This window comes from Tubulanus polymorphus, chromosome 10 (genome assembly GCF_964204645.1).
Source record: "Tubulanus polymorphus chromosome 10, tnTubPoly1.2, whole genome shotgun sequence".
Classification (NCBI taxonomy): domain Eukaryota; kingdom Metazoa; phylum Nemertea; class Palaeonemertea; order Tubulaniformes; family Tubulanidae; genus Tubulanus; species Tubulanus polymorphus.
In genome coordinates, this window is record NC_134034.1 from 3,097,183 (window position 1) to 3,120,978 (window position 23,796).

At 41.4% G+C, this 23,796-nt stretch overlaps 3 protein-coding genes across 3 annotated transcripts in view; 2 read left to right on the forward strand and 1 right to left on the reverse strand.

Moving 5' to 3' along the window:
- The first annotated feature begins 928 nt into the window (after window positions 1-928).
- On the forward strand, window positions 929-7,775 carry LOC141912005 (protein LSM12 homolog A-like). Its single transcript, XM_074803158.1, has 5 exons — window positions 929-1,110; window positions 2,560-2,693; window positions 3,979-4,088; window positions 5,439-5,601; window positions 6,300-7,775. Exons 1-5 carry the CDS (start codon window positions 981-983, stop codon window positions 6,351-6,353), a joined length of 591 nt encoding a protein of 196 aa, XP_074659259.1. The 5' UTR covers window positions 929-980; the 3' UTR covers window positions 6,354-7,775.
- An 838-nt stretch (window positions 7,776-8,613) lies between these two features.
- The window catches only part of LOC141911993 (uncharacterized), a 30,198-nt gene continuing 15,015 nt past the window's right edge, over window positions 8,614-23,796 (reverse strand). The window contains exons 18-30 of the mRNA XM_074803138.1: window positions 18,293-18,544; window positions 17,397-17,718; window positions 16,745-16,873; window positions 15,769-16,116; window positions 14,772-15,009; window positions 13,855-14,054; window positions 13,188-13,312; window positions 12,344-12,543; window positions 11,857-11,981; window positions 11,120-11,364; window positions 10,240-10,404; window positions 9,416-9,547; window positions 8,614-8,930 (exon numbers count right to left, since the gene is read on the reverse strand). Coding sequence (XP_074659239.1) covers window positions 8,646-8,930; window positions 9,416-9,547; window positions 10,240-10,404; window positions 11,120-11,364; window positions 11,857-11,981; window positions 12,344-12,543; window positions 13,188-13,312; window positions 13,855-14,054; window positions 14,772-15,009; window positions 15,769-16,116; window positions 16,745-16,873; window positions 17,397-17,718; window positions 18,293-18,544 — 2,766 coding nt within the window. The 3' untranslated portion in view covers window positions 8,614-8,645. The remainder of the gene's footprint in view (window positions 8,931-9,415; window positions 9,548-10,239; window positions 10,405-11,119; window positions 11,365-11,856; window positions 11,982-12,343; window positions 12,544-13,187; window positions 13,313-13,854; window positions 14,055-14,771; window positions 15,010-15,768; window positions 16,117-16,744; window positions 16,874-17,396; window positions 17,719-18,292; window positions 18,545-23,796) is intronic.
- On the forward strand, window positions 19,668-23,392 carry LOC141912010 (replication protein A 14 kDa subunit-like). The gene is made up of 5 exons (XM_074803165.1): window positions 19,668-19,705; window positions 20,820-20,929; window positions 21,304-21,378; window positions 22,392-22,500; window positions 23,101-23,392. Exons 2-5 carry the CDS (start codon window positions 20,831-20,833, stop codon window positions 23,178-23,180), a joined length of 363 nt encoding a protein of 120 aa, XP_074659266.1. The 5' UTR covers window positions 19,668-19,705; window positions 20,820-20,830; the 3' UTR covers window positions 23,181-23,392.

A 23,796-nucleotide genomic window follows, 5' to 3' on the forward strand; every position in this document is an offset into this window, starting at 1 on the left:
GCAGGCCCTGGACCTTCGAGACCATCGATCGACCCTAGTTCCCTGCATTACCGTGGACATTTACAATTTATTACAATGTAATAATATCTATTTGCACAGAATATATCGGAATATCAGTATCGTACATAGCCTGTCACCAACCTGTCACCAGGCCCTCTTCATACATGCCGGGCCGGGCAGGTGCTTCAGTGTGCAAATTATTGAGTATATGAAATAAAATGTTTCAATGTATGATTGAGTATGCAAAGGATGAAAGTCGGGTCGATGCAGGGCTTAGAAGCAGTTAGGAGATCCCCGAGGAAAATCGAAACGTCGAAAAAAAAACTTTAAAAAAAAAAAAAATTTGGAGTCGTTTTTTTTTCGTTTCTCGGGGTGGTCACTACTGTTGAATTTGATATGATTCCCCTGGGACACACTGACTATTCGATGTAAAGAATCCAATCAGGTAACCGCAGTCAAATAGGTAGGATATAGGATGAAAACTGTTTGATGAAAACTTTTCCCTGATTTCCCTGAATTCTTCTGTTTCTTCGTGGTGATATCGTCGTCACATATTGCCGAATTGTGGATCGTGTAGGCTCTGAGTGTAATGGCATCTGGATTATTTATTGTCGCCGGATTAGTTCGATACGAATAAAGTCTATTTTGATTGTACTGTGTTGATGGTGCCCTGTTGGAGGCCGTTAAGTCATAACCGAGTCAGACCAGCAACCAGTCTAGTCAAACACCGCTCAACGTGAAAATTCGAACTTTCTTGAACTGAAACGACAAAGCGAAATACTTACACTCATTCACAAGAAATATCGACGAGTTTCGACAAAAATTGAAATTCACAAAAAACAAACGGATTCTCTAACGTAAAATTGAGCCTCGATTTTAGAATAAACGGCAATATTTGCAAAAATTTAACCCCCTGAACCCCGGAGGCCGCCAGCTACAGGAACGGACACCAGTCTACGCTGATAGATGTGTGTGTAAAGATGAAGCTGGTGATGGCGGAAGAGGACTATTTTCAGATTGGAAGTTTTATCTCCTGTACCACTTGCCATGAACAGGAACTAAAAGGCGAAGTGGTCGCCTTTGATTACCCGACGAAAATGGTCGTGCTCAGTATCCTTTACTTAACGGTGAAGCGCGCGGATATTTCGTAAACGGGCCTCAAAAAAATCGGGTATTTCTCGGCAGCAGCTCTCATATCATCAATCAGCTCTCCAGACTCCAATCTCACTGGGTCAATCTCATTACTATTACTGCTTCACTATTCTTACCCCTCCAGTCACTGTTATATTATTGTCGATCTGCAAGATCCATCTCGATTATTAGGGCCTAGAGATAGATCATTTCTCGGTCCACTCGGGCCTATTTTGAAATTGCATTTCAAATGGAATCAGCGTTGTTAGTTGTTGTTGTTGTTGTTGACGGACGGAGACCGGCTTGACTTAATACCGTCCTTGCTTGCTTCGGGTTTTTTTCCTCCCGCCCAAGCCAAACACAGACCCGGGCCACTGACCCTTTGTTGGTCTATTAAACAGCCCGAGGTTTCTTGGGCTGACAAGGTTAGTCGACTATCTGCGAACTCAGTAAAACAGTCATTCAGTTGGAATTTTATTCCAGAAATTGATGACCGACACGGTGAAATGTGTTAAGACTGATTTAGCCTATAGTCCGTTCGGTTCTGTCAACCACTATCTGTCACAATTGCTTGTCGGTGCGATAATGTTTTCGATCTAGAAGATACAGATTGCGACCATAAAACATTTGCCAAGGCGAGGTTACTGTCCCTGCATCGGGACAAACTTCAGGCAACTACTGCTATCAGATACAGATATTATTGATGTTTCATTCGAGCTTGATTTCTATCTTTCATCGGAAAATTGTCTGTCCGCAATTTTTGAGGTACCTTTAAGCGGGTGTCTAGACCCCTCAGGGATAGGATCCACGGGAGGCTGCGGGGGTCGCGCACGTCACCTCTCCCCCCTTAAAAATGGTAAGTTGCCCTGGGAAATTTCATGAAAAATTAACAACTTAAAACTGGTACCTAAAGAAGTTTAAATTCGTAAACTGCTTGTCCTCTGTTCCTCAGATGAGTTAGGCCTAGGACACACCTCAAAAGGAAACTCGTCGTAAAACATTAACCCTTTCAGTGCTGACAAATTAATACCATATAGTGCTGGAGATAATTTGAAAATTTTAAAAAATTCCACCCTAGTGTGTTGAATAACGGAAATACCACGTAGTGCGTCTACACTGCGGTGCGGTGTATCGTTAGTTACTAGTATTTCACTATGTTTGACAGGTGCTGCCATCTTTGGATAGAGATAAAAACTAATTACTAATTACATCAACACTAGCAAAATCCATCACCGATTTATACACCGCACTGCGGTGTAGACGCACTGAAAGGGTTAACAAGACCTTTTGATTTATGATGGGCCTATGCCCTATTTTGGGGGTGCACCCCTCCCTCGAACCGTAGATCCACCCTTACCTCTGGATCCGCCTCTTGATCTAGTTTATGCGACTATGTTATTTCGCCTTAACTGACGCGTTCTCTCTAAGAACAACCGCCGACGAACGAACGGAACGGTTTGAACGACGTCAGATTCATCAACGTATCGCTCGTTAAACACATCTCGCTAATTAAACCGGCGCAGGGCTCGCCTGAAGTGTTGTCACATCTGAATCTAAGCAAGGTGAGTACTGAACATCAGATGGTTTCTACTCAGCTGCGTCTCGACAAGACTTGTCTATGGCCCAGTCTTGATGGTTTGGTCATACGTTTTTCCTAAGACTGGTTTTAGGCCCTATGAGTTTGTTGGTTTGGTTATAAAAGTAAAATTAGTATAGATTGGTTTTAAGTTGTTGGATTGGCTATAGAACTAACAAAAGTGAGCTTAGATTGGTCTTAAGTTGTTAGATCGGTTATAGAACCAAAATGAGCTTAGACTGGTCCTATTAAGATGTTAGATTAGCTAAAACAACCTAAATGAGCTTAGACTGGTCTTAAGTTGCTAGATTGGTTAATTATAGAACCAAAATGAGTTTAGACATGTTTTAAGTTGTAAGATTGGTTATAGAACCAAAATGAGCTTAGACTGGTCCTATTAAGATGTTAGATTAGCTATATACAACCTCAATGAACTTAGACTGGTCTACAGTTGCTAGATTGGTTAATTATGGAACCAAAATGAGTTGAGACATGTTTTAAGTTGTAAGATTGGTTATAGAACCAAAATGAGCTTAGACTGGTCTTAAGTTATTAGATTGGTTATAGAACCAAAATGAGCTTAGACTGATCTTAGGTTCTTGGATTGATTGATATTACCGAAATGGGCTTGGTAAAAAACTGGACTTGAATCTAAGCCTTGAGTGCGATAAATCCATTCCATAAATGAATGAATGAATTCATTTCAAATTGGTTTCACAGTTCCTTCCACAGTTGAGACTTAACATAGGCTAGCCTATAAAAACCTAGGGCCAGTTGCTGAAAAGTTGGTTAAAGATAACCGGCGTAAAATACAAGATTAGTTGTCGTGCTAACTTTTCAGTGGTTAAACCTAAACCAACTTTTGAGCAAAATGCTCCATCTTAACTCATTTTGGTTCGGTTACCTAGCTAAATAAAACCCCCTGTTCAAAAGAAAAAATCAAACGAAATCTTCCAGGGCCGGTTCCATAGTCATGGCTTAGACTTAAGACCAGTCTAAGACTATCTTAGTTATATATAGCTAATATAACAGCTTAAGATCAGTCTTAAGATTTAAGACCACTTTTGGACTAAAGTCTCGACTATGGAACCAGCCCCTGATCAAATAAATAACTGGGACAATCCCTATTTAAAAACCTAAGAAAAAAACCTTATATATGTTTTAAGGTTTTTGTAACTCTGAACGTGGATTCATTCGATTTTTAGGTCCCAAATGGCCCCAAAATTGAGAAGCTATTTTATTCCCATTTTCTACTCTGTGTATATTTGTAGCTAACGAACCGATTGAAACAGAATCTAGACGACAAACGACGACAATTAGAATACATAGGAGTCGACGTACCGCCGGAGGGACAACGCGTCTTCAACGCTATCACCAAAACGTGAGTAACCATCCCTTACCCCGGCTCTAGTTTCTAAGTCATCGCTTTCAGTGCGGTGTACTAATCCGTGATGGACTTGCGCTAGTACACCGCATCGTCGTAGTGTATCGATGTTATTCGTAATTAGTTTTTTCGTCTATAGATGGCAGCGCCTGTGAAACATAGCGAAATATAAGCGACTGACGAACGTAGTGAAACGTTAGTAAATAACGATACTCCGCACCGCGGTAGACACACTTCAGCGGTTATCTAACCCACTGCCACTGGGGTGGTATTTTTCTCAAAATTTTCAAATTAGGCTAAAAAAATTGATACCTTGTTTCTCCGCTCTGCTGAGCTAAAATGTTGATCCGGCCGGCCGCCTATCTACCCTATACATTACTTTTTTTAAAATCGTGATCAATTTTACCATAACAGACCCGGCCGCTATAGAAATGAACTGTTTACAAAGTTTATCATATTTTACAAAAATGACCCGGCCGCTGCGGAGAAACAAGGTATCATTTTTGTTAGCCTTATCTCCAGCGCTTTCGGTTCAGCGCTGAAGGGGTTAATGAACTAGGTCCAGTTCCACAGTTGTGAGTTAAGATTTGACTCTCTGAGTTACCGTAACTCATTGAAAATGAACTAATTTTAACTCGGGAGTTAACTCTAACAACTGTGGAACTAGGTCCATAGTATCTAAGTGATATACGGATCGTAAACCTGCTATCAAAGTTAGATCCAGGATAAATCCTTAAGTTGGGTTCAGTTTTATAAACTGATTCGTAGGACTGATTTCATAAACTTTGGGTAGCAACAAGGATATCTCGACGGGATGAATCCTTAACCTGACCCCGGTTTTATTGACCGGGTACCGAAGCGATATGTACCTCCAGTGATTGTGGAAATGCCGAACAACTAGCTCGAGGAAACATTTTCACACTTGTGTAGGATTTTCTAAACATGGTTCCCACAGAACAGGGAAATAGGGAAAAACTTGGGAATTTTGAAGTAATCATACCCGGTTTGGAAATATTTGGGAATTTGAAAAATTTTCCTCTAATCAGGGAAATACTTGGGAAATTCATTACATTTCACATATTGCATTTGCCAAGGGCAACTTTCTTCAGCAATTTCCCTTGAAAGTCACCTTTTTCAACAGGTCACCGCTAACATTTTGACTGTTGAATGACGATATTTGTTCATTTGTATTTGGGAAAATCACCCATGAAATACTTGTGAGTTTTAAATTCATATAACTGTGGGAACAATGTCTGAATATTATCGTCATAACAACGCGTATGGCATTTTTATCTACGGATATCGGAAGTTTAAAAACGACGATTCGCTTTTCGTTTTTATTCGTAGGATAAAAGAGGTACGTTGGCAAGAAAAGAATATAATCGTGTTAGACCAAGTGACGATAACACCGCCGTATACCATAGACTGCTGTAAGTGCCGCGAGGACAGTCCCAACAGATCGCAAACGCTCGTTCAAAAGCAAAAGGCGTTGGATCACGTGAAAAAAATCGTAAGTATTTTTTTTTTCCAACGTATTTTGGTTTTTTTCGACTCGCGTCGTTGATCTTTGAAAAACGTTTCAACGGCATTTCGTGCGAGTCACTGGCTCAGTATTTTCTGTTGTCGAAGTCTGGATTCAATTGCGAGTTCGTTCGGATAAAGAATTCATATATTATATTCTGCGACTTAAATTCTATTTTAAAAAAAAGTGATTGACGTCACGTTATTCCAAGCTTTCCTGGTGGATACTCACTTGCCACAAGTAAAATCCTCTATTCCTGCAGTAGTTGATGTCCTACTGCACACTAGCGACACCTGGTGGATCATCACTTGCCACAGGTGTAATCCTCTATTGCTGCAGTATTTGATATCCTACTGCGCACTAGTGACACCTGGTGGATCCTCACTTGCCACTAGTAAAATCCTCTATTGTTGCAGTATTCGATATCCTACTGCACACTAGCGACACCTGGTGGATCATCACTTGCCACGGGTGTAATCCTCTATTGCTGCAGTAGTTGATGTCGTACTGCACACTAGTGACACCTGGTGGATCCTAACTTGACCTAAGTGAAATCCTTTATTGCTGCAGTAATTGATGTCATACTGCACACTAGCGACACCTGGTGGATCCTCACCTGCCACGAGCTGAATCTATCAACAGTTATCGCGATCGCCGATTCAATTCTCTTTTCGAATTCCTTTCAGGTCGAGAAATATTTCCGAGAGACGTCGTCGTCGGAGAAAGAGGACGGCCAGTGATTCCGTAAACGCGGGCGCGCGTTGAAAAAAAATGAAGCAGCAAAAAAACAAACAAAAGAAAAAGAAAATTCGTTTCACAAAAAAATGAAGATGAAAAAATGACGATGAAATCGTAGATGACCTGGAATCATGACTTCACCAGCCGGAAATAAAAAACAACAAAAAACGCTTAGAGATCAGAAACAAACAGCACGTATTTTAATCGAAATTTCGAAGCTTTCGTCGATTTTAGATTTTAGCTTTTTTCAACATATTCGCGACAATTTCGGAATCGACCTGAATCGGGGGTGATTCGCAATGCAAACGACGGCTGGACGGGCTCGTCGGGCGCCGGCTCCGTCGGGGCCCCGTCCGCCTGTCCGCGAGCGCGAGATGCGCGAAATGATACAATTCGTGCCGAGAAAATATATTTGAGATTTTTATCGCGCGTTCGGCTACGGTGGAGAATTTTTTTTTGCCGGCCGAAAGTAAAAAAAAAAACCACGGAACTTATCGAAACGAATAATGAATAAAGCGTTGGTCGATGCATGGCCAAAATTTGGTAATTAAACACAAATTCATGGTCGGGGAGTAGTCTGGGGATGAGGGGGAGGGGGTGTTGAACCTGTATGACATATGGACGCGTAGCTGTTTCTGAAATCATGGCGTTTCAATCTGCGGCCCGCAACCCCTGGCAGGATATGTCTCGGCTTTTCATAGCCGTTCTGCCAATTTCTTATCGTGTTCAGAACTTCGTCCGAGAAATTTTTTTAATTGACAATGAAGTTCAAAGTTTTATAAGCACACTCTTTCAAAAACTGATCATCGACACTTAACTAATTGATACCTGAAAATGGTTGAGATAATTTGAAACTTTCGAAAAATTCCATTGCAGTGAATTATTATACGGGTGTACCATAAAATTGCATCTACACTGCGGTGCAGTGTGTCGTTACTTACATTTCACTATGGTTGATAGGTGTGCTGCCATCTTTCCGTTAAGATGAAAACTAATTATTAATACATTTGTAACATCGATCCACCATGATGCGGTGTATTGGCAGTCTACTGATTTGTACGCCGCACTGCGGTGTAGATGCACCGAAAGGGTTAATTTGAAAAAGGAATGAATTAACTACACTAAACAAATGTGTTTGGAGAGGGTTGACTTCCGGGCTGCAGATTCATAGCTGAAAAAGTGTGCGTGGACTGTAAGAGATTTTTTTAAAGAGTCAGTTATTAGTTCCAAAAGCAGTTAACAGGTGTCCTTATTTAAAAAAGCGACTAGTGAAGGGTTTAAGAAATTTTATTCAACTCTGATCATGGTTTAGTTTCGAGGATTACAGGTCTTTGACCGATTATAGGGGGGGGACTTACTTTATATAAATGACGTATTGATGTGTAAAACTAAATTTGTTTTTAAAAGAATAAATATGACCACTGGTAGCTTAACTTCATGAATCATTTTTAAATTGTGTATTTTTATGAAAGGTTGATCAACCGAGAGGGCGGATCCAGGATTTTCAAAGTGGGTCATCTGCTAGTCATCCCCCAAAAAAATTGGTCTCTTCCGAGCATTCTAAACATTTTAAGGGACTGCTTGATCATCTTGTGAACCTTGTAGGCTACACTACTTAGAAATGCAGCGTCGAAAAACTGGAGACAATCCGAAGGAAATTTGCCAAGACCTTATTATCAAATAAGCTATGAGGATGGATGGAAGGAATCCACCACCTGAAAGGATAAAAGGACCATATGAAATGTTAATGTAAGGACGATGCAAGCCGCGCTACGGCGTAGCCCTTATGGCCAATGACCGTGAGGGGTGCAAGCTGAACAATGAAATCTATGGGCGTGTTTTTATGAACTAGTATTACCTTTAACCCGGGGGTAAACTTAATTCATTTTCAATTGAATTAGCCCTGGGGTTAAAGGCAATACCAGGCTATAAAGCCCATGAAATTAATCGCAATACCATCATATTGTCGGGACCCCCTAAATAATGTTGTTTACCGAGATTGATATCGTGGGATTTCGCTCAATGATATTCAAGACTGGTGAACCTCATTATAACGAAGTCGGATGCACGATTCATCGGATATATTCTTACTAGGGACGAAATTCTATATTTGTTTAACAAATTGATTAAGATTAATTAACAAGATTTGATTAATTTCATACCAGATATAATGAACTATCAGTTATAACAGATGTTCTGTTCCCGTGAAGTTCGCGGTAACGAGGTTCCGCTGTAATCTCAACTACAGACATTTTTTTCGATTTATTTTTTATTCTTTCGAAGTATAAAAAATGCTACATATGTAATTTTGAGTCACTCGCCGACATTGAGTTAAATGCTAGTTTCACTTTCGCGTCTATATCGACCGAATCGTCCACGTTCAACTTCGACTTGTGTTTCAACACGAAATGTTGCAAGAACAGTTTTAATCCTTGTCGCAGCGTGCGCAGTTTCGGAAACGGAGCGACGCGTTGGAATACCTCGCGAGTGACGTCCTCGTCGTAGTCGACCAGCAGACCGAGCAGGATCGACTTGATCAGAAATACTTTCGATTTGTCTAATTCTCCGAATTCAACGACCTAGAAAATAATTTAAACGTTTTCCTCAAGTAAAGCGAGGTAGCTAATTGGCAATAGAGGATTCCACTCGTGGCAAGTGAGGATCTAACCAGGTGTCGCTAGTGTGCAGTGGGACATTAAACAACTGCGGCGATAGAGGGTTCCACTTGTGTCAAGTGAGGATCCACCAGGTGTCGCAAGTGTGCAGTAGGATAAGTTGTCAGTAAGATTGTTGCAGTAACTACTGCGGCAATTGAAGATTCCACTTGTGGCAAGTGAGGATCCACCAGGTGTCGCTAGTGTGAAGTAGGACATCAACTTCTGTGGCAATAGAGGATTCCACTCCTGGCAAATAAGGATCACCAGGTGTCGCTAGTGCGCAGCATGATATGAACTTCGTTTATCCAGAGACATGGGATTTTTCAAATATTTTATAAGGCAGGCTAGAAGTCTTGGTTAAAATTGAAAATCTACTCAATTTGTTCTAATTGTTAGAACCGACTCACTTTGAATATGGATAACGAGAGAGCCTTCGTCGCGATCAGATGAGTGAGAAAGCCGCTGTAGTTCTTCAGATTCTGTTCGGATAGACTCGAAATCTCCTTCAATTTGTCCCATAAATTAAACTGTATTGTCATCTGAAATAATGAAACAAAACATCTGAATGAACTAAAAAAGGGAGTAGTGAATAGTGAAGAAACGTCTACGTCGGGGTGGACTTATACTGTACAGTTTGAAAGAGTTGTCTGCATAAGATTCATTACATAGAAAAAATGCCAAAATGGCCGCCATGTTTGATATTTTTGTTAGATAAATCGCAGGAGCGCAACTACATGTACAAACCACACCAAGTTGCATCGAAATAAAACTAAACACTTAAGGGTGGCCACTTTTACTTGACTTTTCCCTGACTTCCTTGACATGTACGTTGTTTTCCCGGACTAGATCTGCTAAGTATCCAATCAATTCACATTAGCAATCTCTACGATCTAGCGGTCTCCAAAAATTTCCCTGACTTATCGATGATTTTAAGCTTTTTTTTCTCCAAAATTCCCGCAATATTCCCTCACTAGCAATCTCATGATCTAGCAGTCTCCACAAATTTCCCTGACTTCTCAATGATTTTTAGCTCCTTTTTTTCTCCAAAATTCCCGCAATATTCCCTGACTATCTTAAAGAATAGAAAAAATCCCTGGCTATTTACAGGTAAATGGCCACCTTGTTCCTGAATTCCTTACACACTACAATTGTTACAGCCCATCTGAGAGAGGATTCTCGCGTACAGATAGGAACACGTCTGCGCACGTGCGCGCGAAGATAAACTACGAACCTGAAATCGTCGATCGTACTCGGCGAATTTCTGCGCGAGGAACCCGTAGTACGGATTGTAACGTTTCTCCTGCAAACAGCAGACGGTTATCACGTGCACGATTTCGCGTTCCTGCTGGTGTTTCAATCCGAGTTTCAGCAATTTCTCGAACGCTTCCACGAAATCCTGTAAACGCAATTAGATCGACGAACTTTACGTTATAGACACGGCTAGGAAAGATGGCCGCCTCCATAAATCCCCTGAGACATCATCAAATAAAACCCACAAATGATCAAGATATTTCTAGAAAAGATGGCTCCCTTCACCAACCTGTGATATCATCAGATTACATAATATCAATTTGATCTATGCGCTCTTCCAGACAAGATGTCTGCCTCCATAGATCCCCTATGACATCATCAAATGATCAAAAGATATTTCCAGAAAAGATGGCTCCCTTCATCCACCTGTGATATCATCAGATTACATATCAATTTGATCTATGCACTCTTCCAGAAAAGATGTCTGCCTCCAAAAATCCTCGAATGACATCATCAGCATGAAAATTAATTTGATCTATGGACTCTTTCAGAAAAGATGTCGCTTAAAATCCCCCTATGACATCATCACATAGGATAACGACACTTTCAGAAAAAATGTCTGCCCCCAAAATCCCCCTATGACATCATCAGAATGCATGATCTATGGACTCTTTCAGAAAAGATGTCTCGAAAAATCCACCTATGACATCATCAGTTATCGTTAATTTGATCTCATGGACTCTCAGAAAAATGCCATTTCTTTCCTTCTGGACCCCGGCCTACCAATTTTCCAAGATCCAGCCTGCAATGTGATGATGTCATAGGGGGTATTAAGCTGTTGTTTTGAATTTCAAGTATACCTCACTGGTCATTATGATGCAGAAGATATTTTTACGTATATCCGTGTTCATTCTCTGTTTTCGCGCCAGTTCGACGATGTCCGAGCTAAACGAACTGTCGACCGTCGACGTCGCGCCCGTTTTACTCGTCGCGGTCGAATCCGTCTGCTTACCCGACCACGCCGAGCCGACCATCCACCATCGGCCGTGAGATTCGGCCGAGAGCAAATCGTCGAGCGATATCCGCAACGGCGCTTCCAACGAACCTGAAATACCGGGAAAAAAGATAGACTGCCGCCCGGAACCAAGTCCGCCCGGAACCACCCCTCCTACTAGAGAAAGGAGTGTCATCATCTCAGAGCCGCTCGCTTTAGAAAGGACGATTCGAAACTGAGTAGTTTAGATATCCTTGGAGCCATCCATTTAGGAATGGGGTGGCTTTCAAATAGTGATGACTTTCAAAAAGTGATGACTTTCAAAAAGTGATGACTTTCAATAAGTGATGACTTGTAAACGCTCTTAGTTTTACCCTTTAAACATGGCGGATAAATAGCATAGTAACAATGAACGTATAATTGTCACGATGTCCACTCTCCACTGGTTAACTCTAACCAAATTTTGAGCAACGCGCTCCTGATCACATAGATGGACTTCCCTCATGATGAATGTCCCTTCAAAATATTTAAATTTTTTAGTGTTTATTCAAATTGCTTCTACGAGTTTTAAATGCCAATTTGAGTCGCGCGAATCTGTCTTACCTCCTACATAGGACCTCAGCAGTTTTTTCAGGTGATCCAGATGAGTCGGATCGTAATTGGGAATTTTTCGTACGTTGTTATTTTTGATGGCCAACAAAATGTCCAACATGAACTTCACGCGAGATCTGAAAAATTTTACGCAGAAAACATTTACTTAACGACTACAAACATTTCTAACCGTCTATTTCTCAAAATCAGAATTTCAGGCAATTTGCTCAAATAAAAGGAGCCTCAAGCACCTTTAAAAGCATTGTCTGTTTAGAAGTTTTTTTTAGGAATCAGGGTATCGTAAACAACTAAGAAAGCACATTTTCTGTTTAGAAGGTTTTTAGGGAATCTAGGAGTCGTAGGGTCCTTGTAAACACGAAGAAAGCACATTTAAACATATTTTCTGTTTCGAAAGAGTTGTTAAGGGAATCAAGGAGTTGTAGGGTCCAAGACTAGAAGACTTAGATCCTTAGTTCTGTGAGCATCAACGAACACTTACTTATCCTCGAATCGTTCCATGTCGGCGGTGCTCGCTTTGTTTTGTATTTTCAGTATGATGTCTTTGAGCGCGAGGGCGTCATCTCGGCGTAGCGTCATACCCGCGATGCGCAGTATGATCACCAATAGTTCGATTGATTTCTCCGTGAAACTTTCGCACAATATTCCGCCGATATCGAACACAATTAAACTATCCACGACCTACGCAGAAAACAACGACAAAAGTTGCTTTTATCAAATAGTTTCCGCACTCCATTCTCGTCTACCAGGGTTTGATTGCCTTCCTCTTACACAACACTGGCCACACTTACACTTGTCTATTACTTGGCCCAAGACTTCTTGGGCGGACAGGTTGCCACTCAGCAGCCACCAGGCTATATATCTAGCCAATCAGATGTGGTTTAATGATAGAGCGAATCGGCCGGTGAAAAACAACGCATCTGATTGGCTAGATACATAGACTGGTGGCCGCTGAGTGGCAACCCGTCCGCCCGAGAAATCAGTGTAATAGACCAGTGAACAGTTTGCGGCCACGGTTTTTGTCAGCGTGAACTTCGGTAGGAGGCAATCAAACCCTGGCAAGCGAAGGTGTCATACACGGATGATGTCCTAATCAGGCAGGGGTTCGCCTGAGTTTTCTCTGATTTTTTTCATGGAATTACACAAATTTGTTGCATTCCCAGAGGTTTCCCTGACTTTACTGATTCCTCGAGTTTTTCCCGGTCAGTGGCCACTCAGCAGACGACGTGTTCACATGTACGTACGAGTACTGTGAGGCAAGATGTACGTGCACATCACCCTTGCACCTGCCCCTCGGATCAGCCCTCGCCTTGAATGTCACTCACCTTGAAGTTGTACATGTACATTAGAAATATGACTAGATTATCCATCGTTTTGCCTTCGCCGTAGTTTCCACCGGCGCGAAACAATTCATCGAATTTCATCGCCAGATTTTGCAAGAAATACGCGCCTAGGAAATAAATGACAAACCTCTCGAGTCCATGAAGTAAACGATTACAACTGAAAAGGGTATAAATGAGCGCCCTGGGCCGGGTTTCCAGCGGTCCTTCCAAGCCCTTCTTTGTCTTTCTTTTGGAAAAAGTTTGGACAAACATCATCTTTGTCCCTCTATTTGACTCTAAACGTCCATCCTTTTGATGAAAAAGTCCTTCGAAACTTGATTTTTATGTATTTCAATGCATTTCAACGTTATATATCAAAATTTGACTGTTGAAGTATTTCATTACTTAGGCCTGGTGATTCAATTGTCAGTAGGATTGAATATACAGGAAAGTGTTATGGAATTACGCTGGAATATGACAGTCTACATGACTAATGTCTATTTCAACCTGATTTGAGAGCATTGCGGGTGGCCTAGCTCGCTCGTTTTTGGTAGTTCATACCTGATAAAGGTCTTAATAGTACAAGAAAGAACTGGCAGTCGACCTAAATCATCATTTTTTAGTACGGTACGAGTACGGTTCACGACGTTTAAATCGAAATCGAACTTACCGACTTCCGAGCCGATGTTGCCGTGTAGGACGGTGACCAACATCGCTAGTTCCATGATCAAACGTTCGGGGGTCGGAATCGGCGAGATACACGAGGCCGTTATCAAACCGTACAACGTCTCGTTCATATCGGCGCGGCTGTGAGATCTGTACTGAGACTCGATCTCGTTCGCGATCGGCTGCATGTTCGATTCGCTCACTCTGGAAAAAAAACGGTCGTTAATACTCATTAAAAACATTCTCTACATCAAGACAAAATTACTATTCCTTCTGAAATAAAGAAGGCTGCCAGTCGACTATATTGTATCCACAGAAATGGAAATTCTGGCAGATATCTGGAATATCGAATCTACACAAATAGAGATGAAATACTGTTCCTTCTGAAATAAAGAAGGCTGCCAGTCGACTATATTGTATCTACAGAAATGTAAATTCTAGCAGCTATCTGGAATATTGAATCTACACTAATAGGGATGAAATACCGTTCCCCCTGAAATGAAGTTGACTGCCAGGCAACTATATTGAATATCCACAGAGATAGAAATTTTAGTATGAAGATGACCGCTAGTCAGCTACCTGGAATATCGAATCCACAAAATTAGGGATAAAATACTGTTCCCTCTGAAATGATGATGGCTGCCAGTCAGCCACATTGAATCGCGCAAAATCCCACCAAAATCGACAAAGAATAACAATTCTTTCCCTATTTAATATGTCTACCAGTCAGCCTTATCAAATGGACAAATTATTCACCATTATTCAAAAAGAAATACCAATCGCGGCAATCGCGGCTGCCAGCCAGCCAAATGAGTCCTAAAAAATTCCAACCAAGCCAAAACGAAGATTTATCATTCCTTTCTAATTAAAGACGGCTACAAGTTAGTCACGTCACATTGCATCCACGAATTATAAACTCACCGATTAATCAAACCTTTCAGTAGTTTAGTCAGTCGTTCGTTTTGAATCTTTTTCTTTTCGCTGATTTTCGTCAACTCGGCTCGTTTTCCCGGTGGTATATATTTCTGTTGTTGTTGTTGGCGACCGGTGACGATATTACCGTCTTTATCGCGCAACCGGCCGTAAATATCCTCTTTCAGTTCGGGCTCGGGCTCCGCGACGACTTCGGAGTCGCTGTCAACGCCGTCGACTTCGGAATCTTAAAACATAATACAGTATAACCTCTCTATAGTGCTACGCTTGGGGTTCTGAAAAATTGTTTATTATAGAGAGGTGTTCACTGAATAGAGGTAGCACTTATTTGTTTCACGCCACCTACCAGCAGTTTGAATAATTACTACCCCCAAAATTAAGCATTAATCCAAAACAATAACAGCTGTCCATTCATAATTGTAGTTACCAACTAACCTAATTAGTACTGCCTAAGGACTATTAAAGACAACCAGCCATTGAATGACCATGGGTTATGTACATATAGTAAATGATGAACACCTAGATACTGACAACAATGAGTCTACTAGCAAACTTTGACTGTCTAGACATTCTGGGATGGGACCACTGTTCGCTATAGAGAGGTGTTCACGAAATGAAGGTTCCGTTTATTTGAAAATGAGTGAGTAGGGAATATTTGGTTCCGGGCAAAAAGTGTTGACTAAGGTACTAAATAGAGGTGTTCACTAAGAGAGGTTTTATTGTATATAATAATATAATCTATTTTCATCATTATGTCATCGAAGATTATCGTACGTCGTATGAATTCACATAGTTTTTACATACATAAGATGAGGGACACAGCGCAAGCCTAGGGCTGTACTAAATTACTAAGACACTCGAGATCAAGATCAAGCAATTATATAAGCTAATTATATATAGCTCCCGAAAATAAACGAAGGCAGACCCGACTATCTTGGCATCATGACTGACATTCTAAACTCGTCGTTGAGGGATGCGTACGTACCGTTTTGTAAGTCCTCCTCATTCGACATCTCCTCTTTCGACTCCTCTTCGCTAGAACCATCCTCATCGCTGCCGTTGTCCTCCATATCCTCGCTCTCCTGTTCCTCCTCGCTACCCTCATCCCGCATTTCCTCCTCACTCTCCTCATCGCGCATCTCCTCGCGTCCCTCACTTCTCATTATCTCCTCGACGTTCGATTTCTTCAGTTTCACTAATTTCTCCAGTATAGACCGTTCCAGGATTTCTCGCTCGTCCGTCAAATTCTCGGCGAATTTCACCGACTTTTTCTTCTCCATCGGTTTATCATCGATTTCATCTTCGTCGCTTTCATCATCGTTTTCACTTACATCTGAACGAAAGAAATTAGCTCCCTTATGACTTCAATCTGGATTTTTTAGCTTTCGAATCCAAATGTAATGGAACAAGCTTTTTTATATGATTCAATCTTCTACTTTGGGCGTTTCGTATAGTTATCATTGATTATTGCGACAAAAGTTGATTTTTAATAGAAATATAGGATAAATTCAAGCGATAAAGCCTGACTAACTATGTGCAACATCCGGTGGATCCTCACTTGCCACAAGTGGAAATCATCTACCGGGTATTGCCACAGTAGTTGATGTCCTACTGCACACTAGCAACACCTGGTGGATCCTAACTTGCCAAAATTAGATGCAGCAGTAGTTGATGTCCTACAGCACACTAGCGACACCTGGTGGATCCTCACTTGCCACAAGTGGAATCATCGATTGCTGCCGTAGTTGATGTCCTACTGCACACTAGCGACACCTGGTGTATCCTCACTTGCCACAAATGGAATCCTCTATTGATGCAGTAGTTGATGACCTACTGCACACTAGTAAAACCTGGTGGATCTTAACTTGCCACAAATGGAACCCTTGATTTCTAAAATCGAGTTGTCTACTACAAAACAGAAATAAATCAGGCTTTTGTTCTGAATACAATCTGATTCACACCTTGGTCATCTGAGTCATCATTCGCCTGTAAACTGGACAACAACTGGTCATCATTTCCATCATCATCTTCACTTCCATCATTTTCATATAAACATTTCAGTTTTTCCGAATCCAGCGTTTCAAATATATCTGTACAGTTTATTAAAAAAATCAAGACCAGTTGTAAGATTTATGACTTTTTTAAACCAGCTCTTGGAAATTGCATTTAAATGCACAAACATTTCGAAAAATTTCCAAACCCCTGTTTTAGCTTCGCGCCTACCGCGCTTGTTCAAGAGTGGATTTGAGGTGGACTAGTCTGCTCCCTCTAAATACGAATATGCCCTCCAAAAGGTTTGGGAAGGAATTTTTAAAAAGTTTTGGATTTTTAAAATAATCCAACTGGCTCCTAAGAGGGTCAGAAAAGCCCTTTTTTGTCCTAAATAATCCGTGGGAGGGCCGCCTGAACCCCTACCAATGTCCAAACCTGCCCTTTTCAAATTGAGCGCCCATTCCAACTTTCAGGTCCACCCCTTCAAAGAAGCCTAGATCCTCTCTTACACAGTACAAGCTTTGTTAATTTTCTCGCAATGCTATTTAAGTCCGGCCCTGGTATTTGTGGAGCCTTCCCCGCTCGTCCGATAGTTGTGTTTCTAGTTGAACAAAAGGATACAGTCCAATCCATCGTCTGTGAACGACTTTGGCAAATTTTTACTCTTCCTTCGATTCAGTTTCATCTGTTTTTCGAGTCGTTTGATCAGTTTATCCTCGCGTTCGTTTTCCATCATCAGCTGTTTGCGACGGAATTCCGCGCGAGGTAACGCTCCCTCGTTCTCTTCGCCTGACCCTCCTCCGGCTGTCTCACCCTCGCTATCACCGTCGTCGCCTTTCTCGGCCGGCGGCTTTTTCTTGTCGCCTTTCGATTTCTTTTTCTTCTTCTTCTTTTTCTTCTCCGGTTTCTTCTCGGGGAAAATGTCTTTATAATCTTGCGGAATCTAAAACAAGGCAAATGATTCTTTTCAGCCCTTTTAGTGCGTCTTACACTGCAATGCAGTGTCTTACACTGCAATGCAGTGTCTTACACTGCAATGCAGTGTCTTACGCCGCAGTGCAGCATCTTACACAGCAGTGCAGTCTTACACCGCAGTTCAGCATCTTACACCGCAGTGCAGCATCTTACACCGCAGTGCATTGTCTTACACCGCAGTGCAGCATCTTACATCGAAGTGCAGCATCTTACACCGCAGTGCAGAGTTTAACACCGCAGTGCAGAGCCTTACTTACACAGCAGTGCAGTGTACTAATTGGTGTAGACACAATATAGCAGTATGCCTGCCATGCCTACGTACCAAACTTCAGTAAGTAGGCATGGAATTATATTATTAAACTTTCAAATCATCGAGTCTCTTTTCCCTCATGAACCCCTTTTCGGATATCCTTCAATACAATGAAGAATGGATTAAAAAACAATGTGTTTGGTCAACTGCCAGTGCTTTGTGATTCTTATAAGACTAAGCTAGACTACCTGATGTGCTCTCAAGTCAAGTTGGAATAGACATAAGTACATACCGGTTTTTTGTGATAAAAGGCGTTCATTTTCGCTTTCTTCAACAATCGACCCTGTTTGCGTCTTTGTTTACGCGGGATTTTTTTCTCGTCCGATTGTTGCGTCGTCATCGTCGTGGATGCCGCGTGCTGCTGCGTGTCGCCGCCCGATTGTTGCTTCGCGAACTGTTCGACGCTCGCTCGAAATCTTTTTAAATTCGGCGCATCTTTATCGTGGAATTTTCTGCGCTTCATTCCGGTAGATGTGTCAACAATCTGGAATATAACGATTAAGAGAGATTGAAGAAAGAAGATTCTGTGAAAGGTCGTGGCATGTGAGGATCCACCAGGTGTCGCTAGTGGTAAGTAGGACATCAACTACTGCGGCAATAGAGGATTTCATTCGTGGCAATTAGGCCTATATGGATCCACAGGTGTCACAAGTGGTATGTAGGACATCAACTACTGCGGCAATAGAGGATTTCACTCGTGGCAATTGTATGGATCCACCAGGTGTCGCTAGTGTGCAGTAGGACATCAACTAATGCGGCAATAGAGCAATACCAAAAATCTGATTGGCTAAGTGGGAACCTGTCCGCCCAAGAAATCGTGGGCGATGTATTGGACCAATGAACTGTTTGCGGCAAGGGTTTGTTTGGCTTTACGTCGATCTTCTTGGTTTCCCAAGAGTAACCCTATTATTTTGTGTTAGCGACTGGCGTGAGCTTCAGCGGATGGCAATCAAAACCTGGCAAGCGAGCTGAGGATGTCTCTATATTGACAGGAGTAGACTACTCCAAAAATCGGCCAAAATAAATAGGGTGGTGCGATTCAAGAATAGGGGACTATAGCAATATATATGTAGTGATAGTAATCAATTAAGTAATAATATTAGTAATTGATAATGATGATATATAATGATAGTAATGTATATAGTAATTAATGATGATTAGGGAACTAAACCTAACCCTAACCCTAATCCTAACCCTAATCCTAACCACTAGTCCCCTATTCTTGAATCTTACCAATAGGGTTTGTGTGGGCTGTGCTGAGTATGCCGGCTGTGTCGTGTGTAGTGTGTGGGGCGATTTTCATTCATTTCAATTTCATTGAGTCGTCGGAATCAGAGAAATAAATAACGAGTGATTATCCTCGGCCTAATCAACTAATTAAGAAATCGAGTGATTATGAACTTAGATTTTTGAACCAAACCGTTTGAATACTGATTATTTACTCGCTTTTAATCACTTGTTGTATCGTCAGAATAAAGTTCATTGAATTTTATAGAATTGTGGAGCCACGCATGTTCGGTCCGCATGTAAGTCCGGCTTACGGTCGTTAGTGTTACCCGGGATTCCCCACTGCCAGCGCCACCTGGCCGTGGCGGGAAGTATCATTCAATTCAATCAGTTTTGATTGACGCGGGTTTTTGTAAAGGTGATTTTATCGTGATTTATTCATCGACGCGAAACAGAAATAATTGTGCCGTTGTCGAGTAAATTCGACGAAATTTCATGTTATCATCTTGAATTAATTTTTTTTACGGTTCAAAGAAACTTTACCTGAAAAACAAGGAGTTATATATAAGCAAATGAAGCCAACCAATCAATTTAATTCAATGAAATTATTCAATATTTTTGAGTTAAACGAAAAAAATGTTAGTTTTTTTCCCAAAAAGAATTTCAAATCAAAACTAGAGACTAGAAACTATCGGGTCTATTTGATCAGATTATCAGACAGACAGAGGCATCTGTCTCGTTGATTATTAATCATTCACTCCAGTCCATGTCATTCTTCATGACATGGTTTTTTGAAAGCCACAAAGGGTGAAAAAAATAAAATAGTGTTTTCAATTCAAGTGAAGTAAGTAGACTTGAAGTTTGGGGATTAACTGCATCCAGCAGTATCCCAGGTACTATTATATCGAACCTGAGATATTGAAGGATCTAAGCTGCAGTTCACCCTAGTTTAGTACCTAGCTGTCGTTCCACAAACAACCGGTTGTAGGGAACTGGTAACAGAGACTGGTATTCACACTACAGTTCACCTCTAGCCTGAATACCAGTCATTGTTACCGGTTCCCTACAACCGGTTGTTTGTGGAACAACGGCTCGGTACTAGACTAAGTTCACCCCCTAACTTTATTCAAATACGAGCCCCTGTGGCTCTAGTTTGTTACCTGGCTTAGGGTTGATGGGGTAAGGGTTAGTCAGTTACCTGACTGTGGTTTAGTTTCACGATCGGATATTTTCACAAACCACAAGCATGGTACAAGCTCATCCGATTATAAAAACAACAATTAGGCAACTAACTGGGGTAAGGATAAGCTTTTGTAATCGTATTTTTATCAGGCTTTTATATCAACTGTGAAAATATCTGATCGTGAAACTAAACCACGGACACAGGTTACCGACAACTGTGGCTTCTGCTGGACTTCCAATTCGAAACTCGGCGCAGACTTCATCGAGGAATCTCTAAAATGGGTGGCTCCGGTGGACTCGTTTTTGGCGTCGACTCAGAATATTATGAATGTTTATTTTATTTTTTTCAGCGAAATCAACAATGGCAGGTATACACGTCGGTTCTAAGCCGCGGATCAACGGAGCGATGCTCGGACAGAATCAGGGAACCGTCGTTTGTTTACTGGGAATAGCTCACGATGTAAGTTCGATTTAATCGAGGGGGGGCGAACTTCGGTTTTGGTCATTTTGTTAAGCCATGAATGTCTGTTCCGGCTAGAAAAAGAAGATACCTAAGTTGTTTCTCCTGGTCAGGCGGGTCAATTTGCTAAGGGATCATTCATTTATTTATGGTAGGCATAAAATTTGAATTGGACCCCCTTTCATCATTGCAGTATGCAATTCCCCTCCCCTAATGCGTACCAGAAACCCGTAATATGAAGTCTTAGCCAGCAGCGGATGTGTTAAAATTTGCGCGAGAAAGTGGAAAATTTGATATCAATTTATCCCCCGAACGTGGACGGGACAGTTTTTAAATCGTAATCTTAATCGAAATGCTCACGGTATGTTTTACAGCCCGATAACAGCGGAATGTCGTTTAAACTGAAAACCTGCGACGATCAAATCGTAACCGTCAAACTACAAGAACCGGTAAGTTTTAAATACGCGACGAAGGCCCAGTTTCATGTTCGAGCTCAAAACAGTTTTAGTTGGTATTGTTGGTAAATCCATACCCCCTCCGCCTCGCCCCCCCCCCCCTATTTTTGCAAATAACATATTCGCTACCTGGCTCATGGTATATCATTGCCAGTCATTTTGTTCTACTCTAGAATCACTAAAGGTTTCGATAAATGTTCGTTTTTTTTAAAATTTTCTCGAGGCAGGGCCCCAAACCCACTTCGGGTTTTATGTACCCAGTGCATGTACTACAGTTGAACCTCGTCACAACCAACTCAGATACGACGATTCATCAGGACCCAGTTCCACAGTCGTGAGTTAGAGTTAACTCTGGGTGAAAATTAGTTCATTTCCAATGACTTGACTCTAGTCAAATCTTAACTCACAACTGTGGAACTGGGTCCGGATTTAACAAATATAGAATTTCGTCCCGAGTGAGAAGATTCGATTAATTTAATACTGGATATAACAAACTATCAGTTATAACGAAAATAGTTTCTGGTCCCGTGAAGTTAGCTGTAACGAGGTCCCACTGTACAACAAGGCCCAGAGAGATAGTTCTTATTCAAAATTCCTGGATACACTCCTGGGGCCGGTTGCATAGTCATGGCTTAGACTTAAGACCAGTCTAAGACCAACTTAGTTCTATAGCCAATCTAACAAGACCGGTCTTAAGATTTAAGACCACTTTTTGAGTCACGACTGTGCAACTGGCCCCAGGGGCTGGTTGCATAGTCGAGACTTAAGACCAAAAGTGGTCTTAAACCTTAAGACTTGTCTCAAGTTGTTAGATTGGCTATAGAACTAAGTTTGTCTTAGACCGGTCTTAAGTCAAAGCCCCGTCTATGGAACCGGCCCCTGAGTTTTACGAAAAACAATTTCCGGGGTCGCTTCCGTTATTAAATGCGGTCGCTTCTGCAGATTGTGGGGCGACTTTGTTCTACAAATTCTTTCCCTCAAAGAGTTCGTTCCGTTCGACGTTTCAGTTACAAGAATACCTGCAGGGCTTGACCGAGGTGCACGGTGAAGTTCAAGGTCGCGAGATAAAAGCTCAGTCGTACGTCGTTTTCCCGGCGGAATATTCCAGTAGTTTTGGTAATTATGCAAAAATTAGTTTTCATCCCTATTGAAAGATGGCAGCACCTGTCAAACGTAGTGAAATATTATTAGCAGTTGATACACCGCGCTGCGGCGTAGACGCACTAAAGCGATATGCCCGTTAATCAACACACTGGGATGGAATTTTTAAATAGTTTCAAATCGGCTCTAGCACTTATGGGTATTAATCCGTCAGCACTGAAAGGGTTGATTAGAGCAAAATGCCTGAAACTCCTTTAACCCTTTCAGTGCGTCTACACCGCAGTGCGGTGTATGAATCAGTGATGGATTTTGCTAGTACACCGCACTGCGGTGTATTAATTTAATTAGTAATTACTTATTATCTCTTTTGAAAGATGGCAGCACCTGTCAAACATAGTGAAATATTAGTAACTAACGATACACCGCACTGCGGTGTAGACGCACTATAGTGCTATTCCCGTTATTCAACACACTAGGATGGAATTTTTCAGAATTTTCAAATAGGGTATTAATAAGCCAGCAGTGAAAGGGTTAAAACTTCTAAAATCCTGAATTGACCGATTCGTTAAACAGATTTATTACCAGACCTCTCATGAAGATTCTTTTTTTTTGTAGATATGAAACAGTACAATAAAGCGTTGAATCTGATCGCTCAATGTCCTCAATATTACAAGATCGCGAGTAACGAATCATGAACGAACAAGCTTCCCTAACTCCGCCTACTCAGTGATGGACACCGATACTTCGTAATCAATAATTACCGATTTTCTTGAATATACCTATAATATTTTTTAATAAACTTAAGAACAAAAGTTTCGACTTCAACAAAATGACAATTCAGTAATCGTTTCTTTAATTTTGGCAGCATTATTTATTGGTTTTTGAATCTCGGAAGATTTAACGCGTTAATAACAGTCAATTTGAACTGATGCTCAATTGCCAGGGGTCGGAACTATTTATCTCTATACGTAAGTTGAGTTAAAGTTCCTCGCTTGCCGACCGAAGTTATGTGGTATTCACCTCACTCGCCAGAGGTAGCAGCAACATAGACAAAGTTCGGTAGATTCCTCACTCGCCAGCGAAGGAAGTTACATATTCCTCACTTGCCAGTGGTAGGTCTCTGCTAGCTAAAAAATTTGAGGTTTCTTCAGACACTCGCCAGTGGAACAAACTACATAGTTGAGGTTCCTCACTTGCGAGTGGACAACCTCACTCCCGAAAGGTAGTCGCGTACATAGTTTGCGGAATATTAGGCGGTGGCTACATAGTTCACAAGATCCTCGCTAACCGGTGATAGCTACACTGAGGGTA